Source organism: Sarcophilus harrisii, chromosome 4 (genome assembly GCF_902635505.1).
Source record: "Sarcophilus harrisii chromosome 4, mSarHar1.11, whole genome shotgun sequence".
Lineage (NCBI taxonomy): Eukaryota > Metazoa > Chordata > Mammalia > Dasyuromorphia > Dasyuridae > Sarcophilus > Sarcophilus harrisii.
Genome location: NC_045429.1, coordinates 155,912,112 through 155,932,863, shown reverse-complemented (window position 1 = coordinate 155,932,863; position 20,752 = coordinate 155,912,112). Strand labels below are relative to the sequence as shown.

The following is a 20,752-nucleotide window of genomic DNA, read 5'->3' as shown; positions in this document are numbered from 1 at the left end:
CCTCACTCTCGGTCCCAGGCCCACATTTTCTCCCCATATTTTGGATTTCCTTTCTCTCCAGGGGCCAGTGCAGTATATTTAGTAAATTGGCAAGGAGCAGCCTATCTCATTTCCCTTCTTTGCTTATCTCTGCTAGACCCTCACTTTCATAGTCTGTCTTCCTCCACCCTTCCCTTATCTTCTGTGGTGGATCAGTCATAACTAGATGAGTAATCTGTACCATTACCTTCCACCCCTATATCCAATAGCCTATGGCCCTTCACTCTTTCTGGAAACTGTTTTCCCTCAAGGAGAAAGCTGTGAGGTACATAGATGGTAATGATGGAGAGAAAAAGCATACTTTCCCCATCTTTGCATTCAAAACCAAGGCCTAGTTGGCCTGCCCTAGTTTTGATTCTGAACTCCTACTCCATGAGTAGCTTTTATGGATCGTCAAAGCCCGGATTGATCTCTTTGGCTTATAAATACATTATACTCTGGCAAATGCCATAGTGTTCATCATATGAGAAATAAGAGCTTTTGTTTAAGGAACTGAATCTTTCACAGTAACTCTTTTGAGTTTTCAAGAATTAAAATGACAAAGCAAAACAAAACAAAACAAAAACCAAAGTCACTCTCATCTTCACAGAATATACTAGGGAGACACACTGTCATATTCTGCACTTGTACTTTTGAACAATTTCTACTTAAATCAGGGGAAATTAGCCTAGGGAAAAATTAGACAGATATACATGATGAATTGCTACTGGAATTGGTATCTTAATTAAAGCACAATTAGAAAATGAGTGACATTTTGTTACATGGTTTCTTGTACAAAAATCTCGTTTATGGGGGTAAATAAGGCCTATTTCATTGTGTAACCCAGTTATTAGACAGATGTAATTTGATTACACTTGAACTAAAACTTCTCATGTTTATTCTTAGCTTTTGGTGAATATTTTTTTTTAATTCCTAAAATTTTTTTTTTTAATTTTCACAGAAATAATTTGTGAAATGATTTCCTTTGAAGGACTAAAAACTTAGGAACTCTGGATTTACTTCAGTGACAATATATAATATCTTTATGTAATATGAGTAGAAGGAAAGAGTTCAAAGCTTATCCTTTTACCATATTATATTTTCTTGTATCACAGGATTCCAACTCTAATCGAAATTCACTATGAAGGCTATCTAAGAATGAAAACTCTTTTCTCTGTTACTGGTTACATTTTTCTTTTAATTCAAAATTACTTTTTAAAAAATAATATTTTTTTTGGCTAAGTTTTGTTTTTGTATCATCTTTATTTTTGTATTCCTATTTCTATGCCTAAAAAGTTGTCCTTTGGAATAAAGAATTTAACAGAGGAAAAAAAGCCAACAATATATCAACTGTGTCTAACAGTGTTTGAAGTATTATACATACGTAGGCTCCCTCCTCTATAAAAAAAGGAAGGAGGTAAAAATGACTTTATTTTTAATACTATAAACCTGTGCTTAAAGTCTTTGATGATGGGAAATAATTTTAGTTAAATTAAATAAAATTTTTAGAATAGGCATACTCTTTTAGAAATGTTCTTAATATCTTTGGGTCTAACACTAGCATATAGAGGGTCCTAAAAATCTTAGTGCAGTTTACTGCCTGTACTGAGTCCCTTTTTTTCCCTCGTTATGCTTTCAGTATATACAATAGGCCAAAGACCAAAATCTATTTAAAGGTGAACACAATCTTATTGTTAAAATGTAATAAACTACACTGACTTTTGGGATAAACTGTATATACATGACCAAAACAGATATATTAACTTTTCATCTATAAAACCCTTTTTCTTTTTAGGAAAGAAACTAAATGTTTAAAAATAGAATCTTTTAATGATAGAATGTTAATACTGGAAAGGATATTCAGAGCTCAATCAGAGCTCCAACCACATATTGTTGAGGAAGCAGTGACCCTAAAGCTTAAGCTAACTAGATGTAATGAGATGGAGCAGCACTGGAGCTATCATGATCTGACGAATGATTGCAGATGCCCCAATCCCAACCCCACTCAGGTACTAGGTCTGAAGTCCTGCTTGCTTTGAATCCACTGCCCAGTGGGGCAGCAGGACCCTATGTAATTTATTAACTATAATTTTGCTGAATTTCTCTCAGGGATTTGGAAACCTTCTCTCTTGGAAATTACTGTCAACTATGAAGGGAATATTTGCTTGGCACTGTATCATTAAACCATTTGAAGCAGCCATCTAAAAGTGATATCTCAGTGTTCCATTACAATTGGGTACTCTGGGAAGTAGGGCCAGATGGGTGGAACCAGCTGCCACATGGGGAGCAGGGATGTAGTCTGAGAAAACAATAGTTAGCTTTGGGTGGCCACTGAGCAACCCAATAAAAGGAGGCCATCACTGACCTCCAAGTCTCTGCTACAGCACCTCCCTGTTCCTTCTCCATCACTGAACCAGTGAGAAGAGGGCCTCTAAATTCCAGATTCTCTTGGATTTGGAACCCCTATATCCAAGAATCTATTGCACTATGTGGAATCATGGTCTGTTTTCTCCTTCTTCACCAAATCACATAAAAAAACCAAGTGTTTTAGTCCTTCATGACCATTAAGCCTTCAGAAATCAGGCTTCTGGCCACTAGGACCCTCTCTAGGACCAATGCCTCCTATTAGGAGACAAATATCCTTCCTTGTATATCTGTGTGTTCATGATCTCCCTGCCAACTTTAGCCTAGGCAAATGAACTATAGTATGCCAATGAATCTTTTGATCTTACAGACCAATGAAATAAGTTTTTTTGTTTTCTTTTTTTAAAAATAATTTTATCAAACATCAATAAGCATTAACAATTAAATATACAACGAACAGAAAAAATATAAAAGCATGAACTTGCATAATATGTAATTTGTTTTATAAGCATATTAAATTTTATTCAATAGTAATACTATTTTGATATTTTGTGTTTCCTTTCAAATTTCCCTCTGTTCTTTTATGTGTATTTTAAAATGTTTCTTTGATGCTTTTTTTAAAAAAAATTGCGTCATTAGCTATTCATCAATTCTTTTACCTCACAATTTATTTCTCTTTGCAAAGCAACCTTCCTTTCTAAGAAATAAGTACAATCAAACAAAAAAAATTATACCCATTGGCTTTATTTGATAATGTGAATCTAATTCTGCTTTATTACTTCTTCGATAAGAGGTAAAAAAAACACTCTTCAGTAGTTTTTTGAAGTCACATTGATTAATGTTCTTAAGTCCTTCAAAGATCTCTTTCTTTATATTACTATAGTCACTGTAAAAATGTTTCCTTGGTTCTGTAAGTCCTCCAAGATTTTTCTGAATCTATTCCTTTCATCATTTTTTACAGTATAATAATAATTTGCAGTATTATTATATCCCTATAACATAATTTATTCAATCACTCCTCAGTTGATGGACATCCACTTTGTTTCTTATTCTTTGTTTCCATCAAGAATGCTGCTCTGAATATCTATGGGTCTTTTCCTTCTGTCTTTGACCTTTTATTGGGTATATGCTTACTTGATGATGATATTGTTAAGTTAAAGAACTTAAAATTTAATGGCTCTTTGAGCATAGTTCTAAATTGTTTTCTAGGATTGTTGGATCAATTCACTGCTCCCCCAAAAGTGCATTAATGTGCCTATCTTCTTTCAGTTTCTTTAACAATTGTTTTTTCTCTTTTTTTCAACTTTGTCCATCTGATGGTTTTGAAGCAGAATTTCAGAGTAAACAGATGGTGTTTTAATCTCATTCAAATTCAAGAAATTTGAAATTGTCTCTTGAATAATTTCTTAATTCATCTGTGTGCTGTATGTTATTTATCTCTAATTATGAATGAACAAAACCAGAAATGTTAGAGGATTCAAATTGTGCAAAGGGGAACACATTCCAGGGATGTATGATTCATAACTCCAAATTGTAGAAATTTGTCTGTTTTGCTAGATTCATGATTTCATTAGTATGGATGCTACTTCAAACAACATAGATTCCTTTATACCTTCTCATTCTGACTATTACTTGTCTACGATTCTTCATTAAACATCCAGAGAAGATCAAAACAATGCATGTGTTTCATTAGTATCTCAAGGATATCAGTGTACTACTTATGTTGCCTCTCATTATTGCTATATGACTAGCTCATGTGTCCTTTCCTGATCATAAATGTCTTCAAAAATGTCTTTTACATGGCTTCCCCATGTGCCATTGATAGTAACATATTACAATTTGCTTACACATACCACATATTTTTAATTACACTTTGATACATTTTCATTTAAATTTTTCTGAGTTCATAGTATTCTATGATGTAGCATTTTTTGGAGAATATTAGCGTTAAAAACATAAACTTTTGCTGCAATGGGCAATTTGGGACTGAAAGCAACACACAATTTATCAAACGCAGTCCATCTTTATTTTTTTTTCTTCCTATTATTCTAGCCAACTTCATTGTCCATCTACAGTATTTGTCTCAGATACACACATTAGCTGACTGATTCATCTGAATGACCAAATATCTGCTTGTCATAATGGAGGGAAAAATATTTTAAACTATATTAAAACTATATATAAAAATGAAAATGTTTAAAAGCACATAAAAAAGTTTAAAACTATGTTTCTTATGCATTTGGTTAGACCAGTCTCATTGATATGATAATATAGTTCTCTGATAAAGCTTTGTGGTATTTCAGAACTTTATTAAATTAAAATGACATCATCTAGGAATAGGGATATTTAGAATACCTCATTATAAATAGGAAATCATTGCTTTATTTGACTCTTATGCAAAGCATCTTCTGTGATACTGGTGAACAGTTTTTAACAATCCATTTGTCAAAATTCGATATATTGTTGAATTAAGTTATCTGTGATATCATATCTATCATAATTTCAAATATGATTTTGATCAAACAACTTATATGAGGGAAGCTTTAAAGGCTACATTTTGTTTTTTGAATGAAATGTTTTCTTGAAATCAATAAACACTAACCATATCAAGATATTATATTTTTTACATCTTCAGTTATGTGATTATAAATATGGGATCCTCTATAGAAAATTATTTTTTTCCTTTTCTAGGCTTTCAGAATTTCTTCAATGTATACTATATATAAAACATTCTCATAAAGAATCTTATAGATATCTGAAAATGGACATAAAAGTCAGTAGCTGCTGATGTCTGCTCAGCTGATTTTTTTGGTAAGAACTCTTCATTACTTTTTTTGTCTTTTTATTCTTTTGCTATTTTCCCCTTCTTAAGAAATCTTGAAAATGGACCCCAAGGGCCTTTAAAATTATGTTAGTTCTGGTAAAGATTTCTTCTACAAGAATTCTTCAATAAGTTCACAGTGCAAGGTCAAATCCAGCCACTCTTCTAGATTTTAGCTTCCTAAGCCAGTCCTAAATCTACTTTATATTATAGAATGGGAAGAGTGCAACGGTGATGATTCTGCTTTTGCTTCTGATGAAAATATATCATTTTGTTAAGTACCAGCAAATCTGTTCTATTTTGTATCTTTGTTAATTACAACTAATTTAACTGCAGATACACTTTGGATAATTTGGCAGTAATAGAACAAATGCCAGTCTCTTTATGGGGTCATTTTCTCTTTGGCCACATCCCTTCCCCACCCCCCACTCCCTTTTGAAATGGTACGAATCATAGTATACCATCATTTTTTCTTTGCAGTTTTTTTACATATCAGCATGTACTCTAAACTTATGATTCTCTTGACTGCTATATTTCTCTGATAAAAAAAAAAAAAAGATTAAGTGTTTGTTGGCTAACATGGTTTCTGGTCTTCTTAGACTTTCTCATCATGTGACTGTTTTACTTTTGTTAAATTTCTCTTGGAAATGACAATAAAATCAACATTTTTATTTTTGTATATATTCTTACCCTTCTTTCCCCTTTTCTCCTTTCAGAATAAGTACTTTTGTTAGATTGGAACTACTTTAATTATTTTCAGAATCTTTTTATCTTTATCATTTGTCAATATAGAATCAATTTTAAAATTAAGTCTAACCAATTAATGGTCTGACTGCACTCAGCTAATTTTGAGATGATTACTATCTTTTTTTTGGGGGGGGGGTTGAAAAACTACATTTATTTGGCTCTTGCTATGTACATAGCATTCTTCTAAAGGCTGGGAATACAAATATCCAAGTATGACAGTTCATATTCTTTTTTTTTTTTAATAACCTTTTATTTACAGGTTATATGTATGAGTAACTTTACAGCATTAACAATTGCCAAACCTCTTGTTCCAATTTTTCACCTCTTACCCCCCCTCCATCCCCTCCCCCAGATGGCAGGATGACCAGTAGATGTTAAATATATTAAAATATAAATTAGATACACAATAAGTATACATGACCAAACTGTTATTTTGCTGTACAAAAAGAATCAGACTCTGAAATATTGTACAATTAGCTTGTGAAGGAAATCAAAAATGCAGGTGGGCATAAATATAGGGATTGGAATTCAATGTAATGGTTTTTAGTCATCATCCAGAGTTCTTTCTCTGGGCGTAGCTGGTTCAGTTCATTACTGCTCCATTGGAAATGATTTGGTTGATCTCATTGCTGAGGATGACCAGGTCCATCAGAACTGGTCAGATGATTACTATCTTTGCAAACTAATGCTTCTTGTCTATTAGTATGTCAATTTCATTTCTAGTGATGCTGTCATTCATATATATATATATATATATATATATATATATACATATATATATATTCAGTGCCTTCCAATTCTATCCTTTTTATTTAAAAAAAATTCATTGTTAATGAGTGTGAAGTTTTTGAATGGTCTTAGTTTAGTAAATTTATATTCAACCATATTTTTCCTGTTCCCATTTTTTATTTGAAGTTATTAAGTATTGAAGTATATATTAAGCTAGTTTGGAAGCTCTTGTCAAGTTCTTCACAGAACTTCTCTGCTTCATCCTCTGCAATGAATAAACATCCATTTTATATATAAAATATAATTATCTTTACTGTGATTGCTTTATTTTTATATGGAGACATTACTTTTGCTTTAGGTGACTAGAGCTTTGTCTCCAGAGCACTAAGTGTAACTGATATATAGAAAGCATTCTTGATTCTCTGCAGTGGTCCTTTTGTCCACTGTCCTTGGTAGCCCCATACTACTTGACATTACCACCTCTACTCCCTTGCCTGGTCTAAAGTCACTAAGCCCAATGATCCTATTGCTACAAGATTTTGTCCTGCTTCCATATTCCCTGCCTGCTGCCTCTTCCTGTGGATTAAGAGGGTCAAGGAGGTTTGTCAGGTTTTCTATGGGGTAAGCTGCCCCTTAATTTAGTATAATTATGCTTGATTAGATAGGATTCTTCTCCCCATCCCAACAAATGGATTTTCCTTAGACACTGGGATTCCAAATTATGGCTTTCTCATATATACCATAAGTCAAGGAAGGCAAAACTAATTCAACTAAACAATGTTTTTTGTTGTCTTTGAGGCTATGAGAAAATTGATTCTTTGCCTATTCTTTATTTGCATCTTCAAAGAGAACATGCAGGCCAAATTTCTTTATAGGAATAATTTTTATATCTTTTGTTTTTATCCATAATAAGAAAATCAATATGATTATGATTTGATTTCTCTAGTAGTAGATCAGCTGTTACATTAGGCAGAGACTAAGATAAAAAGTACTATCTGCTGAATTAATGTTTGTAGTGGATTTAAAAATTGAAATTTTTAGCACCCTCTGCTTGATTTCTCCCTGGTCAGCCATCATCACCCAAAATATAGAAGGGGCTGTGAAGGACTAAAAATTTTCTTATTTGTCTTGCTGTTTTATTAGTTGCTTTGGCAAAAAAAAAAAAAAAAAAAAAAAAAGAAAAAAAAGAAAAAGAAAAAGAAAAAAAAAGTCAGCTAATTACCAACTTTCTAGTGATTAGATAATAACTTAGCCAAGCATGTCCATATTAAGTCTTCAAGAACTCAAAATTACCTTAGCATCTTGAAAAGAACTTTGATGAAAATGTTTTATGTTAACCTGGAAAATTCTGATATTTGTTGTGTTGTTGTTTGGTCATATTTTAGTTATGTCTCTTCATGATCTCATTTGGGGTTTTCTTAGCAAAGATGCTGGAGTGGTCTGCCATTTCCTTCTCTAGCTCATTTTACAGATGAAGGAACTGAGACAGAGTTAAGTGATTTGTCCAGGGTTAAATAGCTAGTAAGTGTCTTAAGCCAGATTTGAACTCACGAAGATAAGTCTTCTTGATTCCAGGTTTGTTTCTGTATTCACTGTGCCGGGGATCATGAAGACTCAGATGTGACTGAAGTGACTGGACATTTGTTATGTTGTCATCCAAAGTAGGGAGCAGAGGATTGGCAATGAGCAATTAAAACAATGAAATATTACAGTTTTTCAGTCCTAGATTATTCATTTAGCCAATTTTCTAATATGCTTTTTTATAGGGACTGACTGAAATACTAATAGTCTGTTATCATACTTTCAATTGGGTAAGATTTTGTTAAAAATGGCAACTGTAGAATAGTATTTTTTCTGAATCCCCTATTGCTTTGAAATCATTGAGTATTAAAGGGAATATTGAATTAATTTGGAAAATCTCATTAAGATCTGACTGCTTTCAGGTTATAGCACAAATACCAAAGGTTATGGAAGACTTTGGCCCCATGGACAGGTTTTAAGTAAGTTTGACAAGTACTTTTGTGGACAGTACAATACAATAGAAAAGACATTGCTTTTAGAATCAGAACTAGTGCTGAATCTTGGTTCTGCTACTTATTGCTTGTATGACCCTGGAAAGATCACTTTTCCTCTATGAACCTCAGTTCCTTTATCTGTAAAATGATAGTGACATCTGAGTTTCCTTTTAGCACTTAAGTCATAGCTCCCTTAAATAGCTTCTTGTATTAGATTCAAGAGGTTGTTTAGTTCTACCTGTGTAGGACAATTAGTCCAGAAACTGAAGCATGGATTCCTGTATTGGATGATAAAATGTTAGTGGATGGATGGGTATTAAAGGGAGGTAAATTTTTGTTTAGATGGAAAGAACTTTCTAAAAATCAGAGCTGCTTAAAATAAATAAATAAGCTGCCTTATGATGAATTGAGCTACTTCTCATAGATGTACAGACATAGTTTGAATACTTCTCAGGGATTTTGTAGAAGGTATTTATTCATTTATGAGAGACATTATAGTATAATAGATAGAAACCCAGTCTTGAAGTCAAGAAGACCTGTTTAAATCCTGCTTCTAATGAAAAGTAGGTATGTGAACCTGAGCAAGTCACTTAACTTCTCAATCATCAAATAACTCTCTAAGACCATAATTTGCAGAACAGATGCAGATCTGCATAGATAGAGGAAGTTTCTTTATTAGAAATTCCTTACTCCTTTCCTTTATTCCCCCATTAATTTATTCATCCATAAAAAAGGCAACTGTGCTATTAGATAAGGGGTTTTTAACCCTTTTTGTGTAATGGATTCCTTTGGAAGTTTGGTGAAGCTATGGGATCTCTTCCCCAGAACTATGTTTTTAAAGTGTATAATTACAGCAGAACAAAAAAATCCAGGAAGGCAGCCATAACAGTGGCACTGACTTAGCCAACAAATGGGAGCAGGCTGTTGGCTTGCCTGATCATTTAAGGCAGTTTTGGTATTGGATAAACACATAGGTTTTATTCTCATGTCTTTGCCTCTTTAATACCAATAGGGTAGAAAGAATTAAACAAACAAAAAACCACAGACAAAAATGAAACTGAAAATGAGTTGTCTGACTATAGTCAGAGCTGTGATCTGAGCTGTGAGAAAATACAGGGGCCTTTGGCTATGGGTGACCGATTTCAGTTGGCCAACTGAAGGGGTACAGATTATTTAAAAAAAAAAAAGCCTAAAAGGTTTGAAAATTGGAATGGTTTTTAGAGTTTGTGGAGGAAATGGATGAAACCTCTATGCTGTGAGTTTGGGGGAAATAGCTTGTCCTCAGAAAAGTAAGCTTAAAGGTCAAAGAAAAGGAGTTTCAGGGTTATATAAATAGACAGAATCTCAGCTGATTTTTTTTTTAATTCAACAAGTCTACAATTTCTGTCTTGAAGGAGGCTTCCACTATTTTAGAGATCTTTTACCCCACCTGGATATTCTGATAAATTGACTAGAGATTGACTTCTTATGCCCTCTGCCACATCAAGATGGTCTGATGAGATTAATTATAGAGGATCATCCCCAAAGGAAAAGCCAGATACTTGACAACACCAGAGACAACAAAATTAGGAATCAATCCAATCAAAGTTAAGAACATAATCCCAAGGATAAAACATTCTCTCTATTCCAAATAACTTGATATCTTGTCTCTATGTTTCAATCTCCTAACTAAATGACTGAGAATCTCACTCTAGTCTTAACTCTGACACTTATGTGGTATGTCCATGGGCCAGCCCCTTAACTCCTTAGTGTCTTAAGCAACTAAGATCTTAAATTATAGATTAATCAACAATCTTCATGGAGGGAGTTTCCATAACAAGAGTTCTTCATACATTTGAAATCATAGGTACATATAAAAACAAACAAAAGCAAAATGAAATAGGTAATTAAATCAAGTAATTATTAGAATAATGATTAAATTTTAAAATATTAAATCACATAATTATTAAGTTGTTAATAATAATTATTACATTAAATAATATTTATTACACAGAGAAACTAACAAAGAACATACTGACCAGTTCAGCATACTTCTTGAATAAAATGTCAAGTTTTTCCTCAGCTGTTGGCAGTTTGTTCAGATTTTGCATTAGCAGTGTAGCTTCTTTACCTTAGAGAGGACAAAAAGATATGTTTTAGAAAGCAAAGTGGAAATAAATCAACACTGAGCACCAGGTTCTCTATACCCAGGAGAGTCTTCATGAATTTTTTTTCCTTAATGAATGAATGAATGAAAAAGGACTAGTGAACAAGAGACCATGGCAATCATATGTAACTATGCTTTTTGTATTCAATTTCTTTAACTAAAGTGCCTTGAAAATAGCATGTTTTCATTACATATGTGATAATTGACTTATTTAATTCATGAAATCAGGCTCATAGTTAATTGTTCAGTTCCAACTTAAAGTTTAATCCCTATCTCCAGTCACTTCTGGAATTAAAATTGATCTAGAACCTTAAGGTACTTCAAAAGTCATCTAGTCAAATCCTATCATTTTATAGTTGAGTAAACTGAGGCCAGCAAAGCTTAAATAACTTGGCCAAGTCACATAGAAAGACTCAAAGGCAGAAGTTAAACCCATGTGCTTTAACCTCATGATTATGCTCTTTTGACTATTCCATGTAGTCTAATAATCACTTTTTGTGATTTTCATGGAAATGGAAAAAATTCTGAATCTAAAACCTCAACAGGATATAGCCTATAACTAGATGAAATTTAAAAATAAATTTATTAAAACATACTAATTTGGGTTTTAAAAATTCTCAAAGCTTTTTCTAAGCCATATAAACAATAAAAGAAGGTATCTGGAACAAAGAACTGAGGGCAGAGATACCTAGAATTTTTGTCTTTTGCTTTTCCCTATTCCTATTTATTTTTTGTGGGAGAATACAAGGGATCTTAGAGTTGAGAAAGGGGAATGGAGAGTTCAAATAGCCCTTGAACATTTGTTGAAAGGGTCAATAGTAGAAAATGATTCTGAATGTGTTTAGTTGGGCAATCAAAAAATGAAATCAGTGACAAGGATTTTTTAATCCTAAATCACACAAACACACACACACACACACACACACACACACACACACACCACTTGACCTTGTTGGGAAGGGAGTTAATTCTAACTCAGTAATCACTCACTGTTTGGTGTAGGCCCTTTCATAATCCTGGACTAAGGTTCATTTGGGTCTAGCAATGGGAACTTGAAAATGGCAGCTTTTGTTTGTGTTCTGACTTCTGCCCTCTGGAGACAACACATTTAGATTTTTCTGCTTGGATTTTGCCTTGCTAACAGGCATATTTAAAATGTTCTTTAAAATCCAAAGATTATTCTCCTTGAAAGAGATTTAAAAGCATAAAAAATTTGGGAGTTGTACCTTCTCTTTTTCTATTATCATTTAGTCATCAAGTGATTCTATCCTTCTTTGAGTTTCATTTTTTACTACCTGATCTCTTTTTTGTTGTCCTTAATATTTCTCATCCTCAACTTATCCTGAGTTTTAGTATTCTTGGTGACAGCCTATAAGAATTCTTACAAGATTCTTATATGCTTGTGTATTCATCTCTAGCTACCAGCTCTCTTGTTGCCAATTTTAGTATATTATCTCTTAAAAATCAAAGTTGGTCTGTGAATTCCTTGTGTATCCATATTACTCTTTTGAGATATATGTTTCATTTTATGTGCCATAGATATGATTTACTACATTATGTACAATTAAAATAATTTTGAAAGGTTAAAAATATTAAAAATTCTAGATTGTAATATCTAAAAATAGTTATTTTTAGTGTCTTGAAGGTGCATTAGATATGGTACATTAGAATCTGACTCTATAAGTCAGGTTCAGTAAATATTTATTAATTGGTTGATTTTGTCAGGAAGGTATCACATTTAGTCGGGCAAGGTTCTGAGTCTTTGAAATTAATGAAATTTAATTATCAGAATTCTTTATCCTGAACCCTAACAAATATGTCTTATTTCTGAAACACAAAGCAAGAAAAACTAGGTAATAACACAGATTGTCTTCTTTAGATGCCGATGATCTCTACTATAATATAATTGGACTAGACAATCATTCTATAGGGGCTAGATATCTTGAGCAAACTCCCAGATTTCTCTTTTTTGGATCCTAACCTGGTCCTTCTGGTTCCTATATTATAAACCCAGAGATGAGCTGTAGCCAGCTCTCATTATTGACAAGAGCAACTGTTAAATAAGGGCTCAATTTATTGTTTTGTTGCCCTAAGAAAGTGGTGAAGAGAATGTTAACAATGCAGATCAGACTCAAAAGTGTGTCCTGAATTTTGGAGAGTCAGTTAAATTTAACAGCATATCATTTTAGAAATTCACTAATGCCAGAGTCTTCTCTTTCTGTGTTCTCTTTTTAGACTCAGTTCATAATTTTTCTAGGGCCAAATTTGACAATCCTTTTGTCTTCTTGTTAAAGTCCTACCTCTTTTCCATTCAGTGATCTCTGACCTGTTTCTAGCTCCATTGTGGAATATCTGACTTTTTTTGTTGCTTCTTAGAGGGCAGAACTAAGAACAAAGAGTAGATAGTACAAAGAAAATTTGACTTTGTTTTCTGTGTAGAAAACCTTTTTAACAATTAAAATGTGCACAAATATGCCATCTAGGGAAAGGATGAAATTTTGAGACTAGTTGTTGACTTGCCAATAGATGAGCTGACTAATCATTTGTGTGTCTGGTACTATGCTAAGTCCTAGGGGTATAAAGAAAAGAGAATACCTTCAAGGAGCCCCCCTTCTAATAGTAAGACAACATGCAAAAAAAAATACATATAAGATACATACAAGGTAAATGGAAGGCAGTCTCAGAGAGAAAGCTTTTGCTGTGTGTTTGGTTTATAAGGAGCCCAGAAAAGACTCCTACAGAAGGTGGAATGTGAACGATATATTGAAGAAAACTAGGGTAGTCGATTAATAATGTTATAGCAGGATTCTTGGTCATATGAGGATTGTAATGTCTGGGCTAGCTTTCTGAAGGTCCTTTGGATGGGCCTTGGTCTCAGCAGTATAGACACAAAAAGAATAGTCAGGAATAGAGTCTAGAGTCTTTATTCTGTCCCAGTCTTGATCTTAGTGGAGGATTGCAGAAGACAGGAGAGCCACCAGAAGGATGGTCAAAAAATGGAATGACTCATTTCCAGCGCTTCTTAGCCCTTATGTACCTTATTGTAATTACATTATTACATCATATTGATTATGTATAAATTAGAGAACTATTACATCACCATGCTAAGTACTTTAGGTTCTTTAATATATATATATATTTATTATTATTATTATTAAAGAACCATCATCTCATCAATTCCACTGAGTTAACACCTTGTTGTAAGTATCCTTGTTTCAAGTATACTTCTCCAAAGTTTCAGCCCTCAACATCAGTCTATCCTAATTCTTTCATTCTATGATTCTAATTTTTTATTATAGGGAATAAAAGAATATTCCTTTTTCCTCCTCTTTTATTCTTTAGATTTTACTTTATGCCCTCCTGTCTTTCAGCATTCAGTTTTTGTTTCAGATCTGTTATCCTTAACACACAACATTACTTTTGACTATCTGTGATAGTTATTATCTTATCTTTCAGATTATGTCTAGATGGGGTTCAATGAAGTAAAACAGGGAACTATATTATTTACTTGATTTATTTTTTTAAAAATCAGATGGTTGGGACACCTAGGTAGTGCAGTGGATAGAACACCAGCCCTGAAGTCAGGAGGACCTGAGCTCAGATCTGACCTGAGACACTTAACACTTCCTGTCTGTGTGACCCTGAGCAAGTCACAACCCCAAAATTGCTTCAGCAAATAAATAAATAAATAAATAAAAATCAGATAGTAGTTGGTGATGATGTTGGTTCATTAAGAACTGCCCCTCCCCCTACAAAGGAACACTCATTAGTTGAATAGAGAGATCCAGATAATAACCATAGGGTATCAAGTCACAATCTTGCTAACTATAAAGCCTGAGCTAAAAGGGAATTTATTTAAATTAAAACTTTTCATTTTACAGATAAGGAAATTAAAGCACAAATAGGTGATCTGTGTCCATGGTCACAAACCTAGTAAGTGTTAAAAGTAGGACTTGAACTCAATGTCTCTTCCAACATTCTTTTTACTACATCTCTCTGCCTCCACCTGCACCACACTCTCATAGGACATTCTTTCTTTAGGAAAATTTGCTTTTAAAGATTAGAGTCTTATCTGGTTTGTCCTTATCAATACTTAGCCTTTGTATTTACTTTCCTGCAAAGATAGATAAGTAACAGAATTATAGAAAGTTACAGATGGTGCGACTTTAGAGATTATCTTCCTCAGGTCTCTTCTTTTACAGATTAAGAAGTTAAAAAATGTAGTGAACTCTTCATATTCTTTCTCCTAAGGATAATTTACTAGGCCTATATCCCAAAGAGATAAGAGAAAGAGGAAAAGTATCCATGTGTACAAAAATATTCATAATAGCCCTTTCTGGATGGAAACTAAAGGAGTTCCCATCAATTGAAGAATTAATGAACAAACTACAATGTATAAATTCTGAAATATTGGTATGCTAAATCTGGCTTCAGACACTTACTTAGCAGCCATGTGACTCTGGGCAACTCACTTAACTTTTTGCCTCAGTTTTCTCAACTGTAAAATGAACTGGAGAAGGAAATGACACACCATTCTGGTGTTTTTGCCAAGAAGATGCCAAATGAAGTCATGAAGAGTCTAACATGAATGAAAAATGACTAAACAAAAATAAATAATAAGTGTGCTGAAGAAAAAAAGGGACAGTTTCAGAGAATCTTGGTAAAATTCATATGAACTGCCCACAAAAGTAAAGTGACCAGAAACAGAAAAATAATTATACAATAACAAAAACATTATGAAGACAAAGAACTTTGGAATAATAAGCAGTTTGATAAATACAGGGACCAAGTATGATTTCAGAGGATTAATGATGAAACAAACATGTTGCCCATTATCTGAGAGATGTGAAAGATTGAAGAGACATGTGTTTTTGATATGGCTAATGTAAGAATTTGTTTTGCTTGATTATACATATTTTGTTATAAGGGTTTAGTTTTTCTAAAAGGAAGAGAAAATAAATGCTTACTAATTAAAAAAAAAACTAAAAAAAATTTTTTTTAAAGAAAAGCCTTTATAATATATAATATAATAGAATATATAATATAATAGAATGACTACTCATAGTCATTTAACGAATTAGTAATAGAATCATTAGATTTATCTGAATTTTCTTAAATCATTTTAGTACCAAATTATAGAAGTAAAAAACAAAATAAAACAAAACTTTAATTCCTTTACAAAAAAAGGATGCTTGCATTTTTCTTTGAGGTGAGATAATGGAATGCAACTTTAGAAGGGGGATTGGAAATAATATAATATAATTCCTTCTTTTGCAAATGAGGAACCTCAGAGTAGTGAAGTCTTTTGCTCAAAGTTACATAGATATAAAAACCAGATCTTTTGACTTCTTCCAATACACTATTGGTTCATCATTTGTAGACTTACATTTGTAAAGTGTACTGGGAATGATATTTTTTTGATAATAAGGATGGATTTATGTTGAGCTATACTTTGTCTTATTGTTCCAGTTCTCCCAACTGTAAGCAAAATATACATTTGCAAGATATCTGTAGCATTTTGTAAACCACGAAAATGTTATATAAATGCAAATTGTTAGGATTTGCTGCTACTGTTATAGCTACTACTAATTTATGATAATAATCTCATAACCATAACAGAATTGTAGTAGATGAATATCTGACTTTAAACTAAGATACTACTAGCTGTGTAAACATTAGGCACTTTACTTAACTTTTGTTTGCCTCATTTTTTCCAACTGAAGATGGAATAATATAAGCACTTACCTTCCAGGACTGTTATAGGATCAAATGGGATAATATTTGTAAAGTGCTCAGCACAGTACCTAACACAGTAATTTAGCGCATGCTTAATAAATGCTTATTTCCTTTCTTTCTACTAGTTAGGTGACTCAAGGCAAATCACTTAATTTCTAGTGTTCTAGGCAAATCACTAAAACTATAAATTGTAGAATTACTTAGAGGGAATTCCCTTTACTATGACAACACAGGTCTAGAATGAAAAACAAATGAACAAAAATGTTTCTTGTGTTGTTGTTGAGTCGTTTGGTTGTATCTGATTTTTCAAGATATTGGAATAGTTTGCTATTTCCTTTTCTAGTTCATTTGACAGATGAGAAAACTGAGGGAAATAGGGATAAGTGACTTTCCCAGCACATGGCTAGTATTTCAGGGCTGCATTTCAGATCTTCCTGATTCCAGATGAAGCACTCTATCCATCCAGCTGCCTTTATGGCCAAAAAAAAACAAGTAGCATAGCATAATGGAAAACACAGAATTTCAACTCAGAGGTCCCGAATTCAAATTCTATCTTATCAACTCAGGTCAAGTTAGGCTCAATTCCCTCATGTGTAAGATGAGAGGATTGGACTAGATAATTCCCAACTCCCTTCCTGCTCAAACCTATAATTTCATTAACACTGCACTGAGTGCTTGCCCAACAGCTCTATGGAAAATGTTTATGAGGTTGAAAAACAGATACAACATAGTCTTCTTTCCATGAATCTTATAAATTGATCATTCTTCCTGCTATATTCCTATTATTTTATTACTGTATTTCTATGTTTTACTGCCATACTTCTATATTTTACAATCCACACACTGTTGTAATCAAATGAAATAAGTGGTCATAGTGACAGACTGGATGGGTGGTTCAATAGATAGTGGTCTGGCTGTGGAATCAGGAAGAACTGAATTCAAATATGGTTTCAAACACTTAATACCAACGTAACCCTGAGTAATTCATTTAACTTCTGCCTGTTTCAGTTTTCTCAACTATAAAATAATAACTGTACCTGTTTTGTAGCATAATTATGAGGATCAACTAAGATGATACTTATAAAATGCCTGGTACAGTGCGTAGTAGGTAGCAGATGTTTAATAAGTACTTTTTTTCTTAATTTCTACCTTTTAGGATTATTGCATGTTACTTTATTCTTCTGCTGAGTTCTCCTACTTTTGATCTCCAAAAGTTATGTGTTAATCCCAACCTTCTTGACAATGAATGGGCTGGCCCCTGTATTTGAAAAGTGTTCCTCCTTATCTCTATCTCTTAGAACTTCTAGCTTTTTTCAAGGCTCAGCTTTTGTGTCTTCTCCTACAGGAGAATTGTTAACTAATTGCTAGTGTTGCCTCCCTCCTTCTCACAAATGTTGATTTATATATTGATCCATTTACATTCACATCCCCTTGGTAGAACATAAGATCCTGGAGAACAGAGATTAAGCTGTTTTCCTCCTTTTCTCTCCTGTGATTTGCTTGGCATTTAATAGATAAATCATTGCTTGTTGGAATACATTGGACTGATTGAATTGGATGACAATATAACCTCCCAGGAAGCAATAGTTATCAAAAATCAGTAATTTCCCTCTTGATGCATTGGAAACACTGAAGTGATTACAATATTTTTTCCCCTTCCTATATATCAACCAATTTTTTCTTTAGTCTTGAAGTCTAATATTTAGATATACCTTATAAATATTAGATAATATTTAGATATAGCTGTAATTTCTGAACTACAACAGAAAGCTATGAAGGCACAGAGGGTGGGTGTAGAGGATGTGACTTTGCTAAAGTAAAGAGTTTGTGTTGTTTCGGCTGCTTCAGGTTTCCCCGGCACTGGGATGTTATGTGGGATTATTGTGGCCTAGGGTGATCAGACAAAGGGACTTGTCTGTCTTTCCAGAAAGGCTATAATTACAGCAAAGGGGAAGTGAGGGTAGTTTAGGAAACAGAGGGACAGACACAAAAGGGAAAACCTACTTTTATGCAGGGAATCACTTAAAAGGAGAGTACTAACTGAATTCTCCCCAAAGTGTCATTCAAAAGAAATCTGCGTCTCTTTTGTGTTCAGTCTTGGTAAGGCATGTGGTGGGCATATGGTCCCCATACTGTGAAATGTTCAGTTTATGTAGTGAGTATAAAAGGGAGCACAGCCACCTGCGCGGCAAGAATAACAACGGCCCACATATGGCTGTGGGGACTGCGCAGATGTAGTCTGAGGGAGCTGTGGAATATTAAGAGATTATTTTTACATCAAAGAAAAAAAATCTTAAATTAAGATGAGAAACCAGCTGTACACAAGTGGTCTGGGAGCTGTTTAAACTTATAGCCTGAGAATGATTATTTATAACAAGTTCAGGGATTCTTTATTTAGCTTTACCAAATCTTATAAATTTGCTTTTCTCTTCCTTTCTTCCCTTCTAGTTTCCTTGCCCCACCTCAATTCCTACCTTTTGCGGTGTTCTCACCTATAAAACGAGAGGGTTGAACTAGATAGTCCAAGATTCTTGTAACTTTTTATAGTTCTTACAATGAATATTTTTAACACTGCTAAGAACAGTTGAGAAAAAAATTTTAGAGAATATTTATACTCTTAAACTTTTTTACTGTTTATTTTTACTTGATTTAAAAGTTTTTTATTTGATAAAATATTATTAGATTTTAAAATTTTATTCATACTTATTTCATTATATTAAATTGTTTGACTTATAGGATTTATGATTAGAGTTAACTTAAATATTTTCTATTAAACTTAAGCTTACAAATTTATGCTTTTAACCTTTGCTAATTATAGTCTACATTTGAACAACTTTGTGTCCTGTAGTTTAATGTTCTTTATTTCTTTTTCGAGTTTTTATGGACTTAATCATGTTTATAACTATGCTTGTGATTTCCTTATAGATGTAGAGAAGTCTCAATGAGAAAACTATCACTGAAGATTATTAGCACTTGCTCTACAATTAATAATCTTAGAGTAGGGATTTTTGTGTCTTGGACCCCTTTGCCAATATTGTGAAGCCTATGGACCCCTTCTCAGAATAATGTTTTTAAATGCATTAAAATAAAACATGTCACATTACTAAGGTAATCACTTATATTGAAATAGTTACCAAAATATTTTTGAAAAAGTTCAAGTACCTCAGGTTAAGAAAACCAGTGAATGGGTTACTAAGAAGTTAACTGACTTTATCAGGAGTCTCACCCCAATAAGTGTGACAAGAAGTTCTCTATCCACTATACCACAATACCTGTATGAAATTCTTTATTCTACTATCCAATCAATTTTTAAGAAATAGAATTTTGGAGACAATCTTCTCTAACTGCTTCTTTTTATGGAAAAGAAAATTAAGGTCTAGAAAGAAGTGATTTGTTCAAGGTCACACTGCTAATTAATGAGCGGTAGAGCCAGGACTAAAATCTAGGTCTTCTCACTTTCAGTCTAGGATTCTTCTCATTTCACCAAACTATATGCCTTGGCATTACATTTAGACAAAGAAGAAATTTCAAGATTTCTTTCTAGATTAACTGGGTAGGGAAAAGAATGATAATGTAGATGTTTGTGATAATTAAGTGGTTGGAACTGCAAAGAAAAAAATATATTAAAAATCTTGACAGGTCTGGTTTTGAGAAGGGGGAAGGGAAAGAAGAAACAAACAAAATGCCCCTTTTATTTAAAAAAAAAGAAATAGGAATAAGAGAAGCATCATCCTATTTGAGATTAAGACATTACTGTATTGCCCACTGTTCCCAGAAAAGAGGAGATAATAAATACGAGGGAAATAAATATTTATGGGAATGAGGGGAAACATCAAGACTGTTCCAGATGGTTCAAAACCTGACCCCTCCAAAACTTTTCTTGACTATTTCTAGGCCAAGCTTCATTGATCTTTGAGCTTATAGTTTGTTTCATTAAATTTATCTACTACTTATATTGGTCCCTGTTTTCTTTGTGGTGGGATGGTTTTTGCAGTGAAACTGAAAGTTTCTTGAAGGCAGGGACTTTCATCTTATAGTTTTAAGCATTCTCTTTAGAGAAACCAAAGTAATGAAACTGGCTCAGACATTCCCTTGTGTAACCCCAAGGCTAGTTCCTTAGCTATTCCAAGCCGGTTTCAGTATCTTTCAGATGGAGATAACACCTGCCAACCTCCA

At 33.2% G+C, this 20,752-nt stretch overlaps 1 protein-coding gene across 1 annotated transcript in view; it reads right to left on the bottom strand.

Moving 5' to 3' along the window:
- Positions 1 to 20,752, bottom strand: part of TXLNB (taxilin beta) — a 63,819-nt gene that overhangs the window by 25,205 nt on the left and 17,862 nt on the right. Inside the window, exon 3 of the mRNA XM_003769504.3 lies at positions 10,713 to 10,804. Within this exon, the coding sequence (XP_003769552.2) occupies positions 10,713 to 10,804 (92 nt within the window). The remainder of the gene's footprint in view (positions 1 to 10,712; positions 10,805 to 20,752) is intronic.